This window comes from Saccostrea cucullata, unplaced genomic scaffold (genome assembly GCF_032062105.1).
Source record: "Saccostrea cucullata isolate Sc308-1 unplaced genomic scaffold, CSIRO_AGI_Scuc_v1 ctg236, whole genome shotgun sequence".
Lineage (NCBI taxonomy): Eukaryota > Metazoa > Mollusca > Bivalvia > Ostreida > Ostreidae > Saccostrea > Saccostrea cuccullata.
This window is the reverse complement of record NW_026932733.1, coordinates 388990-414166: the sequence shown is the minus strand read 5'-3', so window position 1 is coordinate 414166 and position 25177 is coordinate 388990. Positions and strand designations below refer to the sequence as shown.

The window sequence follows — 25177 nt, the reverse complement described above, 5'->3', positions numbered from 1 at the left end:
CACACGGAATTACAAGGATTTGCAATATTAAATGTCTTATAACAGTTTAAAAAATTAATTCCATATACATGTACATTTTAGATGATATATAAATTAAAACCTGATCTGTCTATGTTTACTTTTCCCAGGCCAAGTAATTCCTAATCATGCAAAAATCTGTATTACTGAAATTCTTGATCAAACTGCATATATACTGTTTTTAGAATTCCGATCTGTACAATGTACCTTTACTTACATTATTTAACAATAAAATTCTAAATTTTATAAAATTTAATGCCTATTTTATGCAAAGGGTTACCGATTCGATTATTAGCCGATGATCAGTTGGTTAGGGTCAACCAATGCTACCGATTAATCGATTCTGATTTTCAACTGATCTGACAACACTATGATTATGCCCCCCTTCAAAGAAGGGAGGGCATATTGCTTTGCTGCTGTCTGTCGGTCTGTTGGTCCACTTAGTTTCTGTTCATTTTCTTCACAACCGTTGCACTTACTGAAATGAAATTTGGTATACAGATATATCAGATAAATATCTAAGCCAAGTTCTGTTTTGGATACGATTGCACCATTTTTGACAGAGTTATGCCCCTTGGACTTAGAAAAATTCCAATTATTTGCAGTTTCCGTTCATTTTCTTCGCAACCGTTGCACATACTGAAATGAAATTTGGTATACAGATATATCAGATGAATATCTAGGTCCAGTTCTGTTTTGGTTACGATTACACCATTTTTGACAGAGTTGTGCCCTTTAGACTTAGAAAAATTCCAATTATTTGCAGTTTCCGTTCATTTTCTTCGCAGGGGTTGCACAAGTTGAAATGAAATTTAGTATACAGATTTTTCAGATGAATATCTAAGTCAAGTTCTGTTTTTGGTACAATCGCACCATTTTTGACAGAGTTATGCTCCTTGGACTTAGAAAAATTCCATTTTTTTGCAGTTTTCGTTCATTTTCTTGGCAACTGTTGCACATACTGAAATGAAATTTAGAGTACAGATTTATCAGCTAAATATCTAGGTACAGTTCTGTTTTGGGTACGATTGCACCTTTTTTGACAGAGTTATGCCCGTTAGACTTAGAAAAATTCCAATTATTTGCAGTTTTCATTTTCTTGGCAACTGTTGCACATACTGAAATGAAATTTAGAGTACAGATTTATCAGATGAATATCTAGGTACAGTTCTGTTTTGGGTACAATTGCACTATTTTTGCCCTTTTGGACTTGGAAAAATTCCTGTTTGGGGGGAGGGGGGCATAAGTGTTTTACAAACATCTCTTGTTTTAGTTGAAGTGCTTATGTACATATATCAATAAAAATGGTGGAAGTAATATGCTCAAAATTTTTATATTTAATATTAACTCAAAGAACTATAATTGTATTGTATTAGATGTTCATTAGTTTTATGCCCTTTTCATGCCATGTCAAACCCTGCAGAGATTTGTAGAAGTGTTCTGGATAAAGCCTAGTTCTTTTGATGCTGTATCTCTGTGTTCATTACTTCTATATAGTATTTAGTAATGAACCGTTCATTCACCTAATAAAGCTCATTTTATAATTTAGACAGATTCTCAATATCTGCCTTAATGAGAAATCATTTGAGTGGGATGAAAAGATGATGAGATAATTGAGAAATGAGTATTCTACAGGATTCTTTATCATTCTTTATCAGGCTAAGGGAAAACTTGTTAACATCAGTACAAAATTGCTTTTTTATTGAACAACTTGGATTCTTCTGTCTGTCATATGTTTATATTTTAATTAATTAGGTAGAAAGTACAAAATGAAATGTTTTTAAAAAATTACACACTGTTTGAGATGAAAATAGATGCCAAGGTCATTTTAAGGTCAAATGCAACATACAGTGAAATATCAGTATCTCGAAGTTGAGAGGACCTGGACACGGCTTCGATATATCCGGAGGTTCGAGATATCTGAAGTTATCTTCCAAAGTCGATTCAATAATTTCCCGTTTTTTCTTATATATCTTCATGCATAACACTATCCTGTATTACCAAACATGTGGTCTTGACAGTAAAGACTCAAGCATATTCGCAATAAATATTAAGAAAAACAATGTTGTTGTTTAACTTGTTTTATTTATCGTGTATAATTGTAAAACAATTTAATATACATGCCTTATTGCATATCATACAACGATTTTACATTTTCCAGGCCATGCTTACGTAGTCAAACAGGATGTATCATTAGCGTTATAGTTGAAGAACATTCTCCGTAAGAAAAGAGAGAGATGAATTTTTTTAAAACATTATTTGATGAAGTTTAATGCAAATTGTTATTTAGAGCACTAAAAATAATCAGTATTTAAACGGTGTACTTGAATATTACTAATAGCTTACATGTATTACATTACGTAGTACCACTAAGGAACATATAGTTTATGAAACTAACAATGCAAATTGCAGTCAAGGTTATCTATTTATATGACTGCACTGTGCATTACGCACTGCAACTTAACTGTTTAAGTTTATATTGAAAAATCTTTTGTATTTTATGAATTTACAATTTTAATAATACAGAGCATATTATTAAATGCAATATCAGTGTAATGGGAGAGGAGAAAATGCAGCGGACCAGACCGGGATTCGAACCCGGGCCCCCTGAATTTCCTGTCAGGTGCTCTACCAACTGAGCTATCTGGCCACCGGCGATCGAACCCGGCTGACCGCCACATTCCTCCCTCCTTAGAGGTCTTTTGGCCCTCCAAAGACCCCTACCCAGGCTCATCCCTGGCACGTCTTTCACCTGTCATATCCTGGTCACGGCACCAAATGTAACGGGAGAGGAGAAAATGCAGCAGACCAGACCAGGATTCGAACCCGGGCCCCCTGAAACTCCGGTCAGGTGCTCTACCAACTGAGCTACCTGGTCACCGGCAATCGAACCCGGCTGACAGCCACATTCCTCCCTCCTTAAAAGTCTTGGTCCCTCAAAGACCCCAACCCAGGCTCATCCCTGGCAGGTCTTTCACCTGTCATATCCTGGTCACGGCACCAAATGTAACGGGAGAGGAGAAAATGCAGCGGACCAGACCGGGATTCGAACCCGGGCCCCCTGAAACTCCGGTCAGGTGCTCTACCAACTGAGCTATCTGGCCACCGGTGATCAAACCCGGCTGACAGCCACATCAGTAATACTGTCTGCATTTAATTTCTGAATTGCTGCGAAGTCGTTTTTTTTTCTCGGTCGTAGACTACACCAAACACCCAAGCTGTGATACCAATTACCCTGCCACAGATACCCAACATGAGCTTGGGATTAATTAAGATTCCCCCGCTTTGAAGGTGTTAATTAATAGCCACTGGCCAGAATGTGTGAAGTCAGGATGCCAGGTGTGTTCAGTAGACTGAAAAATTCACTGCACTTCGAGATAAGCCAGGTAAAAGTAAGGCTTTGGACTTTGAATATACTTCGACATAAGCGGGGTATTCGAGATTACCGTGTTCAAGATATCAGGTGTTTTTTAAATCATATATATAGAGAAAACGGCCGGGACTGGCGATCGACTTTGACATAAGCGGGGTATTCGAGATATCCCATGTTCGAGATACTGATATTTACCTGTAGTTTGAACTTTATTGGGTACTTCCCTGGAATTGAAGAGTTCCACTGAATGACCTGTGTGCAATACTTTAAATGTCTATATATGGATTTGTACACCTCTTCTAAAACAAATTTTGAAGGGGAAAAAATCTGGAATTTATGTTTTGTAGTTTTGTACACTTTTCTTTGAATAATGCAAAAATTTTCATACTTTTATATCTTTTCAAAATCCCTGAAGAACATGTAATGGCATTATAAGTTTATACATCTAGAATATCTTGAAAAATTATCAGTAGGTAAGGTACCTTGCATATCTCCTTAAATAAAGTCTTGTATTATTTTTTATATCAAATCTGCAAGAAAAATTTATTTTGCCAACTTGAGATCAATCAACTTTGAAAATACTCGTAGTTATATTCAAATTATGACAATTTTATTTAACATCATTACCTATTTGTGTGACTTCAAAACATAAAATTTATTGCCAAAGACAAAAGTTAAGGTTCATTGATATTTTGATAAGAAAGATAACTCTTATTGTGATGAAGACTTGTTATTCCTTAATAAAATTGTCAAGTTAAGGCCAGGTAAAATTAATCTTTAGATTCTCATCCTAATTTGCTAAAAAATTGGGGCGGGTATTTTAAAATACAGGTTTTATTTTTTATAACTGTTAAATTGTAAGTATCAACAAAACATGGACTCTTCGTACACATTTTTTCATTATGTTAATGCCAATATAAATAGATTTTATTTTTTCGTATTCTTTTAAATATTTAAAGAAAATTCTTGCTTAAATAATTAGATATTTATTGTTAATTAACAAATTATCAAACACAAAAACGGCACACGAACACAAAATGAGGTGGGGTTCTGATACCAATAAATTTTGTATGCATGACTTCTCATCGGCCTTTTCCTATATACCCTTTAGTTTTACCTACAAATCCCTCTGTTTTCTGTAAAATATCATAGATTTCCACCTTCCTCAAAAATTGGATTGTTCTAGAGACTTAACATGTTTGACAATAAAATAGGTCATATTTACAAAATCTATAAAATATTCTAATATTAAATATCCTTCCGAAAAAACCTAGGCCTGAACAGTTTTAAGATTTAACATTTTCTTAGCACTAAACATTCTCTAAAGTCTACCTACGATGTTTTATTTTTTTTTTCAAATCAAAATCACACACAGTTGGAGATCGTTAAAACTTGACGAGGTGTCATTTTCCATGTCTATTTTTTATACTTAGTCTTAAAAAATCTTAAAAACCTTGCTCTTGCCAGTGATGGTATCTAGATCTGTTTATGCTATTATTTTTTCTCTGCCTTCTCTATACTGACAAGTAATCTTTTCCTTACATATTTAAACTGCTTTTATTGCCGATTTTTCTCCATTCTTCACATGGCTCCTTTGCTATAAATAGCGACACGCGACTTTTAATACAGACGGGAGATAACTCTTAAACTTCACCCAAATTCTTACTGAATAAAAATAGTTGAAAATGCCTTTATTTACACCCAAAAATCAAAATAAAAAATGCCGGGGCGGGACACTTTGAGAGGGGCGGGCGGGGATGAGAATCTAAAGATTAATTTTATCTGGCCTAAAAGAAAGTTTTTGTCAAATTCCAAAATTGCATATAATAAATTAGATTTCTTAATGAAAATCAATGATGTTAAATAAGTACATATAGAATATATCAATAAAGGACATAAAGGGTCAAATGTCAGAAAAAGACTGTGATATTGTCTTTTTAGCTCACCTCAACGAAGTTGGGGGGAGCTTATGTGATACCCTCGGCGTCGGTATCGGCGTCCTGGGTTAAGGTTAAGTTTTTTGGAGCAGTTTTCTTTTTAAGTACTTATGTCCTATATTGATTAGACATGCATGAAAGATGTTTCTAATGTGTTTCATTGTACCAGTCAAAGTTTCAGATGCTGCAATTTCAGCAAAGGAATGACCAGGTCAATGTTTTTGGTGCAGGTTAACATTTTTGGTGCAGTTTTTGGTGTAGGTCTCATTTCCGAGTAACTATAAGCCCTATGTTGACCAAACTTACATGGATGGTACATCTTAGGATGCATACTACCAGACTTGCTTCGGATGCTGAATCTGACCTACATTTTCCGGTTGAGTGAACAGGTTAAAGTTTTTGGTGCAGGTTTCATTTCGAAGATAATATGAGCCCTATAATGACCAAACTTGCATGGATGGTACATCTTAGGATGCATTCTACTAGACTTGCTTCGGATACTGAATCTGACCTACATTTTCCGGTTGAGTGAACAGGTTAAAGTTTTTGATGCAGGTTTCATTTCCAAGTTTCTATGAGACATATAATGACCAAACTTGCCTGGATGGTACATCTTAGGATGCATACTACCAGTCTTGCTTCGGATGCTGAATCTGACCTACATTTTCTGGTTGAGTGAACAGGTTAAAGTTTTTGGTGCAGTTTTCATTTCCAAGTTACTATGAACCCTATAATGACCAAACTTGCATGGATGGTACATCTTAGGATGCATATTACAAGACTTGCTTCGGATGCTGAATCTGACCTACATTTTCCGGTTGAGTGAACAGGTTAAAATTTTTGGTGCAGGTTTCATTTCCAAGGTACTATGAACCCTATAATGACTAAACTTGCCTGGATGGTACATCTTAGGATGCATACTACCAGACTTGCTTCGGATGCTGAATCTGACCTACATTTTCTGGATGAGTAAACAGGTTAAAGTTTATGGTGCAGGATTCATTTCCAAGTGACTTTGAGCCCTATAATGACCAAACTTGCATGGATGGTACATCTAAGGGTGCATTCTACTAGGCTGGCTTCAGAAGCTGAATCTGACCTACATTTTCCGGATTAGTGAAAATGTTAGTTTTTTATACAGGTTTCATTTCCAAGTAACTTTGAGCTCTGTGTTGAGCAAACTTGCATGGATGATACATCTTAGGATGCACACTAATGGACTTGCTTCAGATGCTGAATTCGACATACATTTTCCAGATAACAGACCTCGTAAAAGTTATGGGTGCAGGTCTATCACCAAGAAACTATAAGGCTTATATAAACCAAAGTTGCAAAAATGATGCATCAAGGGATGAAAACTCTCAATCTTACTTCAGATGCTGGATTTTAATTACATTTTCATGATGAAGAACTAGTTTTAAGTTTTTATATAGGTCTATTCCAAAGTATCAAAATTGCATAAATTTTGCATTTTTGGATGTACACTTTTTGTTGGTTAATTGTGTGACTTAATTTGCCTTACTTAAAGACAACATTCGTTGAGGTGAGCTCTGTAATCTCTGATTACCTATGTTTTAGAAAGAAAGACAACTCTTTTTAGATTAGACATTGCTTTATTTATTTGATCGTGATAGAGAATGTGTATTCATTATAAGAAGTCTGTTAAAAACTACCGGTAAATCAAGTATGACTACTGTTCAGTTTATAATAAGTACATTTATAAACATTTAATTTGATATTCCCTTGTGCTTTTTAGTGACTTTTAAAATTTGTTTTCAGCTCACCTGAGCCGAAGGCTCAAGTAAGCTTTTCTGATCAAAATTTGTCCGTTGTCTGTCGTTGTCGTTGTTGTCGTCGTAAACTTTTCACATTTTCATCTTCTTCTCAAGAACCACTGGGCCAATTTCAACCAAACTTGCTGCAAAGTATCCTTGGGTAAAGGGGATTCAAGTTTGTTCAAATGAAGGGCCACGCCCTTTTCCAAGGGGAGATAATTATGAATTTGAGAAAAATTAATGCCATTTTTAAAAAATCTTCTTCTCAAGAACGACTGGACCAGGAAAGATGAAACTCATGTGGAATCATCCTCAGGTAGTGTAGATTCAAATTTGTTCATATCATGACCCCCGGGGTAGGGTGGGGCCAAGATGGCTGATCAAAGTTTTACATAGGAAATATAGGAAAAATCTTTTAAAATCTTCTTCTCAAGAACCACTGGGCCAGGAAAGATGAAACTCATGTGGAATCATCCTCAGATAGTGTAGATTCAAGTTTGTTCAAATTATGACCCCCGGGGCTAGGATGGGGCCAAAATGGCTGATCAAAGTTTTACCTAGGAGTATATAGGAAAAATCTTTTTAAAACTTCTTCTCAAGAACCATTGAGACAGGAAAAATGAAACTCATGTGAAATTATCCTCAGGTAGTGTAGATTCAAGTTTGTTCAAATCATGACCCCCGGGGGTAGGATGGGGCCAAAATGGCCGACCAAAAATTAATTCTCATAGAAATATAAAGGGAAATCTTTTAAAATCTTCTTTTCAAGTACTTCAAAGCCATGATTAGTAATATTTATGTAGAATTATCCTCAGGTAGTGTAGATTCTAGTTCGTCCTAATCATGATACGTGGTTTTTCCTAGCTGATGTGCTCAGGTGAGCGCTGTGGCCCCTTGGCCGCTTGTTTTTGGTGCATTGCATGATGGTTTTTGCGACTGATGGTATGGGCTTCATATTTTAACAAGAAGCAAATCAAAAGTGATAACTATAGGATATGAACTAGGAATTCCAAAGCAGGAACCTAATCTTAATTATTTCTCTTAAAACGGCAGTATTCAACATTAGTCAGAAATCAACTAAGCATAATTGAAAATTAGAACAAACTTATATTTACAGAACTAGGGAGCGTGAAGTTGTGGTGCCATCAAGCTGTAATGGGACAGAGTGTCCTCCTAAAACAGAACTTTTCGAATCAGAGGAATGTGAAATCTCAAACACGATTGATTGCCAGCTCTCGGACTGGACGCAGTGGTCAGCGTGTAGTGAGAATTGTGGCTCGGGGATGGCGATACGGTCCAGGCGTCTGCTGACTCCGGCCTACTGTGGGGGCTCTCTCTGCCATAACGAGACATTGATGGAGTCAATAGAATGTGAATCATACACAGCCTCTACAGATTGTGTTGTAAGGAAAATTGTTTTGCTATATGTTTTAAAACCTAAGGGGGAAAAAAACTTATTGAAATAAAATAAAATAAAAAAGAAATCAGGTTCTGAAGGACAGAAACTTATTATTGTAGCATTTATGGAGAAATTACGGCCTGGAGGTCTTATTTTTTTAGGGTTGAACGTTTTCAAGACTAGAAATTCTTTATGCTGAAATAGAGTACAAACATATAAAGCTAATTGTAATGCACCATGGGTAGCCTGAAGCGTTAACTTCTGGTACAGACAACCATGGCTACTAATTGATATTTGAATGTTTGTGGGTTATCTTCTCCTTAATTGGTTAGTTGATGTTGAGCAGCTTGGCAAAATACAAAAATTATCCAAAGTAGCTGCCAGCTAAATTGTCAGCTTAATGAGATGTTTGTTTGGCAGTGGACTGTGTTCTAAAGCCGTACTTTGCTCCAAATGATAGCGAGATAAATTATGTCCCTTGGCAAGGTTCTATTGGAATATCTTAGCTGATGAAGTGAAAAACACATATTCTTGTCATGTGTTAGAACTCTGGTATAACTTTTGCCTCTAATTAATGTGTTTAGATTATAATTTTTACGTTATATGATAGCTCTATGATTAAAAAAAAAAGATGGGTGCATATAATAGACAATATAATGATGTAATGATATTTTCTACTTCCATTACTTATATTTATATACAATTCATACCATAATTATCTTTGATATAGTTTTGTGATGTGCTTTGTAGTTGTACTTAATTATGGGTTTTAAAGAACAAGTATAGAGTTCCAGATTAGGGCAGATTTTTTTTCCAATTTATTTTGTCTGTGGATAAGTATGTAGGCAAATTTGAGAGATAAGATTACACAGGTAGATGTGAGGAGGATGGGAATGGCTATTAATGAGTAGACAGGTTTCAGACACCAGGAGGACATGTTTTCTAAAGATAACTGGCTTAGAAGCTCACTCTATCACGCAAGTCTGTGATGCATGATCATAGCTATTCTCTTTGTAAATAATATCCCTTTCTAGAATTTACAGTTGATGTTAGTAATTTTTTATTGCAAAAAAAGCCATTCCATTGCGAGATGAATAAGTCTGTGGTTTAGTTTTCTCTCTCCACTCCTAAGAAACTAGGTCAGATTACTTTTATCAGCGGTGCTGACATTTCAGAAAATTGTCTTAGTGTGTCAGTATGTTACATAAAATATCTAATTCTAGCAGAATATCGCAGGAGACTGATTTTTTTGTCTGTTTTTTTTTAATATGTTATTTTTTTGTCACTGACATATTTACAAGTCTGGGTCAGCTAAAACTTTGGACTTGATTGCTTTGTTGCAAGGTTTTTTGCAAACAGATTATTTTAAACCATATATAAATATAAAATTTTAATGGAGAAAACTTGCTGTGTTCAATTTTAGAATTCAATTGAATATATATTAATTAATCCAATTCAGTAGTTTTTTTTTCTTTTGTTTTGTAAAGATTTTTGCATCAATTAGCAACAGCTGTAAACCAATTTCTTTTAAAACGTTCACAATGAATTATAGCTTGAATATAAAATTAAATCAATTGTATCTTCAATTAATACTACTACAAAACAACGATAGTATGTTTAATTTTTACGCAAGGAAAACGTTATGGTTGTTGCGGATGAATTTCTACAGAGAGGGTGCGTCGAATGACATGAATCACATTTTGGGACCGATTATTGTAATACAAACAATCTTAAAGACGTTAAAATAATTACAAAATAAACACGAATACAACAAAACTATAAAGATTGAATTTCTTAATCTTAGCTTTACTTTTTTATAAATCCAATTTTATCCGAACAACCGAGATTTAACCAGTAATGCCAGTATTACTGTATTTATCCATTTCCTCCATTTGTTTTTCGTAAGTCAGAGAAAACATTAGAGTCATGGTTGTAGTTAAGATGCAATCACTATACAACATAAAAAATTAATTTTTATGAAACCATGGTCTTCGATTGACTGAAAAAAATTAGATCTATAGATGCTGGACATTTCTTTCAATTCGAACCCTGACTCATTTGGACCAGGACATAAGGCTATAAGGCCCTATACTGTATTTGTGTTAAGACTATATTTTTTTAAAATTTTATTATTATGTTACCGGAGTCACTCACTTGACCTATCTGCAGATCTTTTGAAATTGTTTTTCTTGTTTGACGCCATTGAAGCCTTTCAGGCTTTTGATTTTTCTTTTGTTTTGTAAAGATTTTTGCACATTTGACAGCTGTATAATACAATAGGAAATATTAAGCTAATATTAAGTAACTCGATATTTGTTCAAATAGACTTTTGCAAGAAACATTGCTGAATGAATGTTTTTTATAAAAACATCAGAGTTGGCAATTGAATAGAAGGATATATTGTTATCTTTTCTAATCAGAGAAATGCAATAATAAAGTGTCTGAAAAAAGTTTTTGCAAAAAAAAATTTCTAAATGCTACATCTCTTTCAGTTTTGGTCTGATTGCAATAAACCTTGCCACAAAAGACATTTAACTTAGGATCTTTATTCTATTCTTTGCTAAAAAAAATTAATGCTAAGTTTTAAGTCCAAGTGCCTCTTTTCTTTTCCTTTGTTCTAAGTACAAACCAGTAGAGCTATAGTTTTTGTATGGCAAATCAAATTAACGATGCACAAATTTCTATTATATTTCTAAAAAAAACTTCTGATCAGTATAATTATATTTAGCATTTTTTTTTTAGAATTGAAAATTGAGGAATGCATTAAAAAAATTAGAATGGAGTTACATGTCTAAAATAAAACAGGAATATAAATTAGTGCAAAATGTTCCCACTGAAAGTCACCTTTGAACTAACTGTACTTACATGATGTGATTTATTTTTACCTGAAAGTTAGCTAGAGAATTTGTTTCCTATTTTGTCTCAGTCAATCTATGATTATTCAGTGCTTTTAAGTTTACCTTGTGTTCTATATAAACTTTGGATTTTGCTGGAATGGATCATCAAGGGATATGAAAGGCATGATTTCAAAAGAAATCATGCCTTTCAATAATTTTTTTTTTCTAATTTTGTCTGAGATGAAGTGAAAAACTAGTATGGCAAATCAAATTAACAATGCACAAATTTCTTGTACTAATCTGCAGAAAGTAAATGATGCATTAAATGTATTGTAGATGACGGAATGGGGAGAATGGACAGAATGTGAGAGGAATTGTAATGGAGGAAAACAGACTCGGTCCAGGGAGATTTTACTAGCTCAGCAGTGCAAAGGGGCAGCTTGTCCACACAAAGAGGTGACTATCTCGGTACCTTACATATCAAGAAAACAAACCGCCAGCTCATATATTAGTTGGCATTTACACAGTATAATAGCACTCGGACTCTAACCTGGAGTAACCGCTTTAAAACGTTTTTTTTTTTAAAAGAAAGGTTTTTTACCCAAATAAAAAATGATAAAGAAATAGCACAGAGTTAGTAGTATTGCTATGAAATGTATCTAAATTAGGGGTGTGCAATATTACCGGTATATCGGTATATTGCGATATTCTCCACCACGATAATATATCGCGATATGAAAATCAGATACCGGTATTTCACGATATATATAAAAATATATAAAAACCTCCTTCATTGTAGAAACTGCTGAAATAATACTTGTAACTGCCTCAGGCTTTTTCAATCTCGTTAAAACAATACTTCGTCAGCTTTCCTATGAAAGGGGTATGAGTCACAGAGAAAGATAGAGAAAAGAGAGAGAGAGCGCGCGTTTAATTTACTGTTGCAATTTTAAATATCTTAAATATGATTTATAATTAATTATAAGACTTTAAAATAAAACTAATAAGAAAGATATGTTAAACATTTCTACAGGGTGTATACCAAGTGTATTGTGGTTCTCAAAATCTCGCATCGAATCTACATGAATGACATCGCGATGAAATGTCAAGTTCAATATACATGTTCATATTACAAGTAAATGGTCATCCGTGTTTTAACTTGAAGATGTGTTGCTCTAATTATTTTTTTATAACTTTCAAATTTTAAACACCTTCATGCTATACCAGGAGCATATTTATTAAATCACTAGATACAGGCCATTTCCTGATTTGAAATTAGGTCGGGTTAGTAAAACACCAAAACACTCAAAAAATAAGTCAAAATTTCTTTCTGGCTTTAATTTTATTCTGTAAATACAATAATTTTTTTCCCATATAGTATGTATTGTTTTAATCTTGAATAGCATTTCATGCTACTTCATTACCCTCCCCCCCCCAAAAAAAAATTATAATAATAATAAAAAGACAAAAGTTTATATATTCTGTATAAACTTTTTTTTTAATTTGAAAATTCTCCATGGGGGTTTATTTTGTTATTATTTTACCTGGTATTTGATTAAAAGTAAAGTGTTATAATTATGTGTGCAATTAATGTATTATCCCTCCCCCCTTTACAACTTAAAGATAAATTCAAATATATAGTCTTTGAATTTGACAGTATTTCAAACATTCTGTAAAGGGGTTTATGATAATTAAAATCTACAATATATTGCAATATATTGCAATATTCAAAGTAAAATATTGCAATATATCGCAATATGGTTTTCACTCGCAATACCCAACTCTAATCTAAATGTAGGAATGCTCAATTTTTCGATGACAGGATGTGAGAACCCATTGTCACTCAATATGTGACCACCCTGAGATGTGTAACCAGGGGGTCTGTGGATGTCGGGAGGGATACAGGATGTCAGACAATGGCTACACTTGTCTCCCCGTAAAGTGTGCCTTTCCCTCCATTAAATATTGCCCTCCTTCCAGAACAGAGTTCTTCAGCTGTAGACATCCTAGCAGCATCTTATGTAAAGGGGTATGTAGTCACATGACAAATCTGTAGACATCCTAGCAGCATCCTATGTAACGGGGTATGTAGTCAGAGGACAAATCTGTAGACATCCTAACAGCATCCTATGTAACGGGGTATGTAGTCACATGACAAATCTGTAGACATCCTAGCAGCATCCTATGTAACGGGGTATGTAGTCACATGACAAATCTGTAGACATCCTAGCAGCATCCTATGTAAAGGGGTATGTAGTCACATGACAAATCTGTAGACATCCTAGCAGCATCCTATGTAAAGGGGTATGTAGTCAGATGACAAATCTGTAGACATCCTAACAGCATCCTATGTAACGGGGTATGTAGTCAGAGGACAAATCTGTAGACATCCTAGCAGCATCCTATGTAACGGGGTATGTAGTCACATGACAAATCTGTAGACATCCTAGCAGCATCCTATGTAAAGGGGTATGTAGTCACATGGCAAATCTGTAGACATCCTAGCAGCATCTTCTGAAATGAGGTATGTACCAGGTAGTCAGAGGACACAGCTGTAGACATTCTAGCAGCATCATATGATGAAAAATTGCAAAACATGCTTACAAGAAAAGTAATGTTTATTTGCTTTAAAATATATTGTATTATTAGAATAAGAAAGATAAGAAATTTTTTTGGAACTATCTAAAGAAATGAAGTGATTTACTTTAGAATAATTTTTTTTATAAACAATGGTTTTGCAATGAGTGTTGGATGTAACCACTTTGTTACATGTATTACCTTTATGCATTATAATATAAGACATTTGAATTTTTTGCAGTATGACTACCTAGATACCTGTACTGTCTCCTGTATCACAGACTGGTTCCTGAAAGGTCCCACTAACACCATAACCTGTCTGGCTAATGGGACCTGGAGCTACCCACAGCTCTTCTGTGCCCCTCCCAACAACCCCCCATATTCTGTAGGAACCTATCTTTTCTGTATTTATTTAAGTATTTATAATTAACTTTAAGTTCTGTTTTGAAAATGCAATTTATTTTAGAAAAAAACCTTTACTCATTACTTAACTGAAATTCTAACCTTTAACCATCTTCAGTTCAAGTTTGGGCAAGTATTTTAGTTAATTTGTTTGGCTACAATTAGATTAGCAGTTGTGGCTCCTGGGATGTCCTCGTTAAATTTGTTCTTATTTTGAAGATGAAAGTGGACAATACAAATATCAAGGAAAATAGAGAAGATGTTTGTGTGTACCTCAGCACGGTGGATGATTCCTACGATGCCCAGACTTACTCCATCCTTGCCGATCCCAAAAATATCTTCCAAGTTTCTGGCTCTAAGCTCTGTCTCAAAAGAAAGGCAGACTATGAGGAAAAACCTACCAAGTATATTGTGTTACATTATTTCTAAAAAGAATGTGAATAATGTGACATATATATATATATATATATACACATTTAACTTATGTAGAACATACTGCATTGATAACTGTTAAATTTAAGACACGAGAAACTGAAGCACACTAATTATAAAATTTTTACTTAATTTGAAAGATGAAAAATTTCAGCATTTATTTTTCATTGAATGATGAGAAAACACTAATGTATTTCTAATGATGAAAAGTTTTCTTTGCTAGATGGAATGTGACAGTGAGATGTACAGACATGGAGGGGGCATATGTGGATAACACTTTTCAATTCCAAATCCTTAATGAAAATGATCCACCAAAGTCTGCAAGGGTATAAAATTTACTTTATGCCTCCAGGATCAAAATGATAAGGAAATTTGTTTTTAATTTGTTTGCAACTAACTGTGCTCAAACTTTTTTTAATGAAACATTTCTTATATTGTCAAGTAGTAGCTATTGATCTGGAAGGGTATCATGACCTTGTACCAAAGTCATTCAATTGAGGTCAAAATTACAGGGATTGAAAGTGCTAATTTTTTGTCTTGGCTGCATTATTTTCATCACAAAAACTGTAAGACTAAAATTTTATTTGAATTTTTTAAGCTGTCACCAAACACAATACCCGAGAATAGTATGGCTGGCACACATGTTGGATGTTTTAGTGCACAGGATGATGATCCTGGTCAGAACGTTTCTCTGCTGCTGGTCGACTCGGAGCACGGAATGTTCACCTCTTACTTCAACGGATCACAGCTATGTCTCAAGGTCTGATAACAAATGTACTTAAAAACCTGCCAGTGGTTTTCCTTCCTAAATGTTAATCCTTTGAGATCTGTAGATGCATTTTCAAGTTGGCTTTAATACTTTTTTACGAGAAAGTTGTGATTAGCTGAAGATTATATTTCAAGAATGCTGCAATAATTAATGGATTAAAGGAAGTAATCTAAGAATTAAATGAAGATTGAGACTAAGAGTTCACACATTGTAAATGGTCTCTCTGCATCAATTATCTTGAGTCTTTATCATTTGACTGGGTATTTTTGATGGTGTAAAACGTTTGTATGAATTTGTTGTAGGTATTAAAGCAGTCAGACCACATGTGTTTGTCGGAGGGAGGTAAATATTGTGTGTTGAACAGAGAAGAGCAGAGAGTCCATTCTGTCACTGTGATGGTGCAGGATGACTACAGTCCCCCAGGCATTTCTTACTTTAACCTCCCTGTGACCTTGAAGGATGTCAGTGACAAACCAGAGTCTGTGACCCTTGACCCAAGTGTCATACCTGAAGAAGTTAAACCTGGTTAGTTTGTAAATGATATTTTACATGTAGATACTGAAATTTATAAAATTATTTACACTAATTATGATAAAATAACTAATGTACCCAGAAGCATAAATGTCATAAATCTATGTCATGGCTGAGCTATAGTTTATGTATGTTTATTCATGAATAAGCTTGATTGTAAGCAAGAACATGCAGCAAAAGGAAATATAATGCATTATATCAATGTTTAAAATTTTTATGAAAGTTATTGGATCCTTTATCTGACTTTTGATGAAATAATTTTCAAGACCAGCCTACATATATTGTAAGAAATCTTGTCATTACAAGTTTCTGTATGATTTCCACTTTGAATTTTATACCTTCAATTCCTTTATCCTATGATCATTCTTATTCTGAAATTTAAAGATTATGTTGTAAAGTGATGATGATTAGTTTTACTCACAGGCTTTTTTCTCCGCTACTTATCAATATTTCCTGGAGATTCTCAGGTTTTATTTTTTGTAGGAGATCCATTAACAGCTCTGAGAACCATTGACGAGGATGAACATCAGCTTTATCTGTATGAACTAATGGAAGATGACACAGGCCTGTTTTCTATTGTCAATGGGAGTCTGGTCTCATCAGTAAAATTCAATTTTGAAAAAAGTGACAGCAAAGAATTTCATATCAAAGTTAGATCATCGGATAATGGCTCTCCAAGTTACAGTGTAAGTGCAGAAATGTTATATTCATCAATAACTGCTTAATTAAGTTACTGAAAATAGCTTACACTGTTAACAGAGATTAACAGACATATTGGATTTATGTTCATATATATCAGTGTTTCTGAACATTGATTAGATCAAACAGGCACTGGAGAGGGGAAGCTATCTCTCCTCAGGCAATAATTGGGAGAGACCATGTGATATAAAATGTAGAAAATAATCATCTCCCATAAAACATGATTTATTGGAAGAAAAAATGGACTAATAAATCATTAGAGAAATTTATCATTTAGTTAATGTATTAAAAAATATTTTAAGACAATTATTCTGATTTTGATTCTGGGAGGAACTTTTTATAAACTAGTTTTATAAACTGAATTTAATCACATGAGAATGATTCATTGGAATAAAATCTAGAGTAAGTCATTTGAAAATAAAAATATTATTGTACTCACTCAATGCTCTGGGTGATTATTGCAAATATGAGAAATTGTTATAATTAAATTAGGTTTAGGTTTGCTTTATGCATAAAATGGCCCTCTAGATAAAATAATTTACTGTACATACATGGATGTAATTAAGATTTTTGATTGTCTGATATTTGTCATAAACTCAGATTTACTGGTGAGTCCATAGTATCTTATAAACAAGTCCAACAATTATCTTTAATATAAAATTGATTATATTGAGAGAGAAAAAAAAATGGAAATTTCAGTTTAATTTCCCTAAATATTTGATCACAGATCAATAAATGAGAAGACAGAGAAAATATTGCTTTCTTGTTTCTAAATTGTGAAATTTATAGCGCTTGGGTCAGGGGCTCTGAAGTTATATTAGGTTTTATTGTGAAATTGTATTCTATGAAAGGCTTAACTGTTCTGTGTTGCATTATTCTCTGGTGACTATTAATGGGGGAAAAATGAAAGTTCATACTAATCATAAATATTACTTGCAGTTGCACCATAAAGATGTGTCATGACCTTTGGTCAAGGTCATTTCTGCAAATTCAAAGTCACTGGCAGAAAGAGTTTATGTAAAAGTTGTGTCAGAATCAAATCTCCAGTCAGCTTATGTAATGTGGTCTGTTATGCAGTCATGTTATAGGGAAATTAAGTTGTCAGTTGCCAGTAGTCCGAATCAATGCAAAACATATATACCCGGAGTCAAAGGAAAACTGCAGAAGTCCACTGCTTAAGCATTAAAGATGTATTGCAGTATGATATGAACAATATCTGAGTACACAGAGAAAAAGATGAAAGGCTGGAAAATTGATCTACAGTACAGTGTAGTTACTGATATTTTTTCTTTATAATTTTTGTTGTCTTTGATTTATCAAAATTTTGTTTTCTTACACTGAAAAGTTTCATCTTTTGTAGTAGAAATTAATAATTATAAATCAATATATGCTTAGAATTACTGGGTGAATTTTTTGTTAAAAAGCTATTAAGTTGTGATTTTCAAAAAACATTTTCAATAAATGTTGCATTCGAAATCAGATGTTTAAATTAGAACAAAGTACTCTCTAAGGTCAAAGAATTATGTTACAAATATTTGAAATTTTATTGGTTATGGAGAGTGCACAGAAATTTAATTTGGATTATTGGTAAGTGATTTAGGTCATGTACACTGTGAGGTGCTGTCATCTTGATTTTCAGGTGATTTCCAACCTGACCTTTACGATAGGAGATGTTAATGAACCTCCCCACGACCTTCATCTGACCTCATTTAATGCACCAATACAGTTTCCTGAAGACAAACCAAAACTTAAGGAAAATCTCAAAGGTATAGATATATACTGTAACAGTACATTCCTAGCCAGATTACCTGTGAAGGTACTTCAACAGTATGAGTAGTTTTTTCACCTGAGCCGAAGGCTCAAGTGAGCTTTTCTGATCACATTTTGTCTGTAGTCCGTCTGTCCGTCCGTCTGTCTGTAAACTTTTCACATTTTCGACTTCTTCTCAAGAACCACTGGGCCAATTACAAAGCATCCTAAGGGGAATTTAAATTGTTAAAATGAAGGGCCAAGTCCCCTCACAAGGGGAGATAATCAAGAAAAGACAAAAATAGGGTGGGGTCATAAAAAAATCTTCTTCTTAAGAACCACTGGGTTAATAAGGCTGAAACTTATGTGGAGGCACCCTGGGATAGTGTAGATTCTAAATTGTTCAAATCATGACCCCCGGGGGTTGGGCGGGGCCACAGTGGGGATTCAAAGTTTTACATAAAAATATATAGGAAAAATCTTTAAAAATCTTCTTCTCAAGAACCACTGGGCCAGAAAAGCTGAAACTGATGTGAAAGCACCCTGGGGTAGTGTAGATTCTAAATTGTTCAAATCATGACCCCCGGGGGTAGAGCGGGTCCACAATGGGGAATCAAAGTTTTACATAGAAATATATAGGAAAAATCTTTGAAAATCTTCTTCTCAAGAACCACTGGGCTGAAACTCATTGAAAGCATTGTGGGGTAGTGTAGATTCTAAATTGTTCAAATCATGACCAAGGGGGTTGGGCGGGGCACAATGGGGAATCAAAGTTTTACATGAAATATATAGGAAAAATCTTTGAAAATCTTCTTCTCAAGAACCACTGGGCCAGAATAGCTGAAACTGATGTGGAAGCACCCTGGGGTAGTGTAGATTCTAAATTGTTCAAATCATGACCCCCGAGGGAAGGGCGGGGCCACAATGGGGCATCAAAGTTTTACATAGAAATATATAGGAAAAATCTTTGAAAATCTTCTTCTCAAGAACCACTGGGCCAGAAAAGCTGAAACTGATGTGGAAGCACCCTGGGGTAGTGTAGATTCTAAATTGTTCAAGTCATGACCCCCGGGGGTAGGGCGGGGCCACAATGGGGCATCAAAGTTTTACATAGAAATATATTGGAAAAACCTTTGAAAATCTTCTCAAGAATCACTGGGCCAGAAAAGCTGAAACTGATGTGGAAGCACCCTGGGGTAGTAAATCATGACCCCAGGGGGTAGGGCAGGGCCACAATATGTATTACAAGGGGGAAATCTGGTAAAGAACAATATGACAAAAGATTCTCAGGTGAGCGATGTGGCCCATGGGCCTCTTGTTTTAGCTAACCTGAGCTTTTCTGATCACATTTTGTCTGTAGTCCGTCTGTCCGTCCGTCCGTCTGTCTGTAAACTTTTCACATTTTCGACTTCTTCTCAAGAACCATTGGGCCAATTTTAACGAAACTTGCCACAAAGCATCCTTGGGTAATGCGGATTCAAGTTTGTTCAAATGAAGGGCCATGCCCTCTTCCAAGGGGAGATAATTATGAATTAATGAAAAATTAATGGTATCCTTTAAAAATCTTCTTCTCCAGAACCACTGGGCCAGGAAAGATGAAACTCATGTGGAAGCATCCTCAGGTAGTGTAGATTCAAATTTGTTCAAATCATGACCCCCGGGGGTAGGGCGGGGCCACAATGGCCGACCAAATTTTTACATAGAAATATATAGGAAAATTCTTTAAAAATCTTCTTCTCAAGAATGACTAAGCCATAATTGATCATATTTATATGGAAGCATCCTCAGGTAGTGTAGAATCAAGTTTGTTCAAATCATGACCCCAGGGGGTAGGGCGGGGCCAAAGTTTTACATAGAAATATATAGGAAAATTCTTTAAAAATCTTCTTCTCAAGAATGACAAAACCATAATTGATCATATTTTTTTTTAAGCATCCTCAGGAAGTGTAGATTCAAGTTTGTTCAAATCATGACCTCCGGGGCTAGGGCGGGGCCACAATGGCTGACCAAAGTTTTACATAGAAATATATAGGAAAATTCTTTAAAAATCTTCTTCTCAAGAATAGCAAAGCCATGATTAGTCATGGGACTACTTTTTGATTTAAACTTTTCAATAATAAACCAATTTCTACTTTTTCCTAGCCACAGTGCTCAGGTGAGCGATGTGGCCCATGGGCCTCTTGTTTTTCAATTATATCCATCTTGAAATTGAAAAAGATACTGTTGCATGAAATTGGAGAAATATTTATTTCAAATTGATAACGGTATAATTTCATTGGTCTAAAGAATCATTTTGCTGACCAATTTTCTTGTATTCCACAGCTTCTTACGTAGGAACCATAGTAGTCAAAGACCAGGACAAGGAAGACAATCTGGAGATGAAATTATTGGACGATTTAGGAGGTCGTCTGGCTATAATGAATGCAGACTGCTCTCAAGTCAAGGTCAGTTGTTATTCAGTTTTATCATCTGGTCATATTGATTGCAGTCCTCAAGTCAAGGTCAATGTTATCCTGTGGATATAGTGACTGATAATAGTCATTAGAAATGCATGGTTCCAGGCAAATCTTTAGAGCACAAACTTGGAAGTATAAGTTTTTTTTCTGGATACTCATCACAAGTCATGGAGTGAGGAAGACCCTTCACTGATGCTTTCACAATAAAAATTAAGTAAACACATACATATTTTTCAAAAGATAAACACCTTCTGCCTAAGCCCCTTTGTTTGCTTGTCTTACTTACTGCCTGGGTACCTTTGTTTGGTTGTCTTACTTTATTTGATTGTCTTTCAGGAGATGAACACGTATTGTCTGGGTACCCTTGTGGCCTTTGGGTCCTTTGACCATGAGGAGGAGGGGGAGGTTAATATCTCTGTATCTGTGACAGACAGCCAGGGTCTGGAGATGACTGCTGAGTGGACCATGGAGATCCTAGACGTCAACGATGCTCCCACTGTAAGTTAACTCTGATCAGAAGACATAGAACAACTTAAGATAATTCCAATCTTAATTCTATTTATTGATTCCCTGTGTTTTGATTGGACGAGAACAAATTCAAGAAAAAGTTTACACATCGATGAATTTTTCAATCAGAACTACTTTCTTGACTGTTGTAAAAACAATGAAAACAGATACTTCTACTCCGTTTTAGCTAAATTATGATTACAAGAAACTGGAAATAAAAAATGAATGAATGAAAAGGAGATAAACAGGACTGACAGACGGGAATATTATGTTTATGTCACTGTCGGCTTACGAGTGTTAATTTTAAAAAAATCGCTGATCATGATGTAATTTTTTCGACGTTCCATATCAGCTCAGTTGGTATTGTTGTGATAGGGAAAAGAAACGCACCTCAGACTCTTGCCTTTTCAGCATCAAATTCATATATTTACATCCTACAGATCCCATATTCTCCCTAAATCTTTGAACGAACCAGAGTAAATCGAGGACGTCGTCAGTCTGCAAGTTTCGCTATGACGTCGTTAGATCTAATGTCAACATAGCCATGGTCAAGGACGAATTATTCTGGAGAATACGCGTATTTACGATATTTGTTGACTTAAACAACATTCAATGAGTTTTTATAAGTTTATTTTATTGATTGTTTTGACAATTTAAGTTGGATTTTGTCGATATTCATCTTGTATACGTTTCTTTGCGGCATAAAGTATTCCTACGCCGTACAAAATAACGAATTGTATGGCGGCCTTAAAGAGAAATGATTTTAATAATTTCAAAAATTCGTAATTGGAATTATAAGAATTAAACGTTCTTTTTTCAGAATTTATCGATGTGTAAACTCTGCCTTTTAACTCACAAACATTACATAAAAGTGCTTTTATTCAGTTTGTGAGTAAAAAGGCATTACAAATTCAATTTTAAGTCACTCGTCAGAGAAAAGTTCACGCAAAACCTTTATTAAAAAATATTCATTAAAATTCAATTTTTATAGAATATTTATATTCAACAATGTAATTTTTTTAATATTCATCGAAAAAACTGCTTAAAAATCTACAAAGAAGCAAGATTTATGAGGGACTATTTCTTGTGGTGGAAGGATATTCAGCAGAAATTTCTGCAAATCTGCACATTTATTAAATTTAGTGTCTTGAAACTTTAGCCTCACATACTTTTACTCTGAGAATATTTTCTGTTATGATATTGCAGGAATATTTAATATAGGTCTTAATTTATATTTTCAGAACAAGTTTTACAGCTTCCCTCATTTGCCAGGAAATGAAGATATATTAAAGAAGTCAAGATAAAATTTACACCATTTTTGGCAAAATCACATATTTTGACCAATATTTCAAAATTAACATCACTGACCCCAACTTTTTCTTGCATTATTTTAAACTACTCGATACTTATGACTGATCAGCACTTAACTCCTAAAAAGCTTGATATAAGAAAATATTTTATTGCCTACAGTGTTTTCAAAAAGAGCCGGCAACCGGCAAAATTAACCGCCTGTGCGAGAAATTTTGCCAGCTATGAAATTTCTGTCATTAGGATTTAACCCCATTTTGCCGATGCTGATACGTGAAATCCATAGATTTTATTGCAACTTTTCCATGATGTAGAGTAGCTTCCCTTGAGTGCGCTCTTTTTTCAAGGAAGTTTGAATACATAGATAGTGTCAGGTAATGGCGTCACGGACAACAAATATTTGAGCGAAGTCGTGGAGAAACGTGCTGCTGCTGTAACACATTGTTTTAGATCACATATATGAAGAGGCATAACGAATGGTCCCTTCTGAAAAGATTTGTTTGTGTTTTATAATTTTCAATTGAAAATTGATTGTGCGGCAGCCTCAATATTAAATGAGGGGTTCCCTGGTGAAACAACAGTAAATAACTGTATCAAGGCCAAAATAATTTTAATTAATAAGAAAAAATGTATCAATTCTTACAGAATTTCCTCAAACTGAATATCTCAAATGTTAAGCTAAGACGTAATAATTATGAATAAAAGTCTTAATATTTTAATCATGACTCAGACATAGAAATTCTTACGAAATTTCCTCAAACTTAAAATGAAAAACTTTATTATTCTCATTTATTCGTGTAGGATATCTTGAAATACAGGAACGGTATCATTTTCATATTTGGGAAGGTTTTAATGTACTAGTCTAGTATTTTGTATCAAATTCAATTTTCTTAATTATTTTGTTCTGACTATCTCAGCTTGTACAAAATGTTAAAAAAATCAGTTAAAAAATTAATTTATGAAAAGTCTAGGATATTTCAATTTTTGGGAGGTACTGTACATCACCAAGTGTTTAAAAAAAAAACTATTTAAATTTTCAACTAATTTTTTTTTTTAATCTTGAATTAAAGTCCTGACCAATTTATTGTAAAGGGACAAAATATGTAGAAATTTAAGCATGTTAAGTATAATATTCTACCACAGACATTGTCTGTACTAGAATTAAGTTGTCTCAATGTTTTTATAGACACTTTCAGAAGAAAAAAACTAATTCTCAAAAATCTGTCTAACAAATCTGTAAAAAGATAAAAATTGTTTTCTAATTGGCTTTTTGGAGTACAATTTGATAATTGATAGTGACAGGAATGTGAAAAAAGTTACTTTTTAAATGGCCTGAGAGGCCTAGGGCGGCCCCCAGACCCCTCGCCGAGACTGGTTTCCTGCTATACCATCTATTTTTCCTTCTATTGAAAATCTTATTGAAAACACTGGCCTATAGTTTTTTAATACCCCAAATATGTTAATTTTTAGTGCAAAAAGGTCACACAATAATAAACGCGCATTAATTTGCAAGATTTGTTCAATGATAAATATTATTCAAACCATTTTATGTAAAATAAGATTAAATTTATTAACGTAGTAACATCTGATAAAATAAAATTAGAGATAAAGTAATTTACCAAAGAGTTAATGTTTAAGTGCAAAAAGGTCAACTTAATTGTACCATAGATCAGTAAGATGCACACTGACCCCCTATTTTCTCTGCGATTTTGAGTCATACTATATGAGTACTTAATCAAAATATACTTCCCAAAAAATCCTTGATTTAACAAATTTGACGAGTGACTTACCTTAAGTTAACAGTTGGTTGATTCCAAGCTTTACTGGTCAGAGACCAGAAGAGCTTATGCGATAGTAAGGTGTCCGTCATCCGTCTGTCTGTAAACAGTTTTTCAAAATGCTACTTCTCCTACAGTTTTGATCTGATTTTAATCTTACTAGGCACACAAGTAGACTACACTAAGATACCAAGTTTTGTGCATAAGTTTTTGATTTCGATGAACGGTGTTACTGTTACTAAAAATAGAATTTTCTTACAAATTACTTTAAAACGCTACTTTTTCTACAGATTTTTTTCTGATTTCAGTCTAACTTGGCACACAAGTAGACAACACTAAGACACATAGTTTAGTGTACCTGTTTTTGATTTCGATGAATGGCATGGTTATTAAAAAAATAGAATTTTCTTAGAAATTCCTTTAAAACATTACTACTCCTACAGTTTTGGTCTGATTTCAATCTGACATGGCATGCAAGTAGACAACACTAAGATACATAGTTAAGTGCTTCGTTTTTCTATTTGGATGAACAATGTTGCCTTGGTTACTAAAAATAGGACTTTATTAGAAATACTTTCAAATGGCTACTCTTCGTACAGTTTTGGATTGATTTCAATATAAATTGGCACA

General features: G+C 34.2%; 1 protein-coding gene across 1 annotated transcript in view; it reads left to right on the top strand.

Annotated features, from left to right (window-relative positions):
• Positions 1-25177, top strand: part of LOC134235974 (protocadherin Fat 4-like) — a 70357-nt gene that overhangs the window by 3882 nt on the left and 41298 nt on the right. The window contains exons 2-13 of the mRNA XM_062718154.1: positions 8221-8506; positions 11676-11795; positions 13162-13368; positions 14158-14301; positions 14538-14722; positions 14974-15076; positions 15349-15510; positions 15822-16044; positions 16534-16736; positions 18389-18515; positions 20821-20936; positions 21291-21452. Coding sequence (XP_062574138.1) covers positions 8221-8506; positions 11676-11795; positions 13162-13368; positions 14158-14301; positions 14538-14722; positions 14974-15076; positions 15349-15510; positions 15822-16044; positions 16534-16736; positions 18389-18515; positions 20821-20936; positions 21291-21452 — 2038 coding nt within the window. The remainder of the gene's footprint in view (positions 1-8220; positions 8507-11675; positions 11796-13161; positions 13369-14157; positions 14302-14537; positions 14723-14973; positions 15077-15348; positions 15511-15821; positions 16045-16533; positions 16737-18388; positions 18516-20820; positions 20937-21290; positions 21453-25177) is intronic.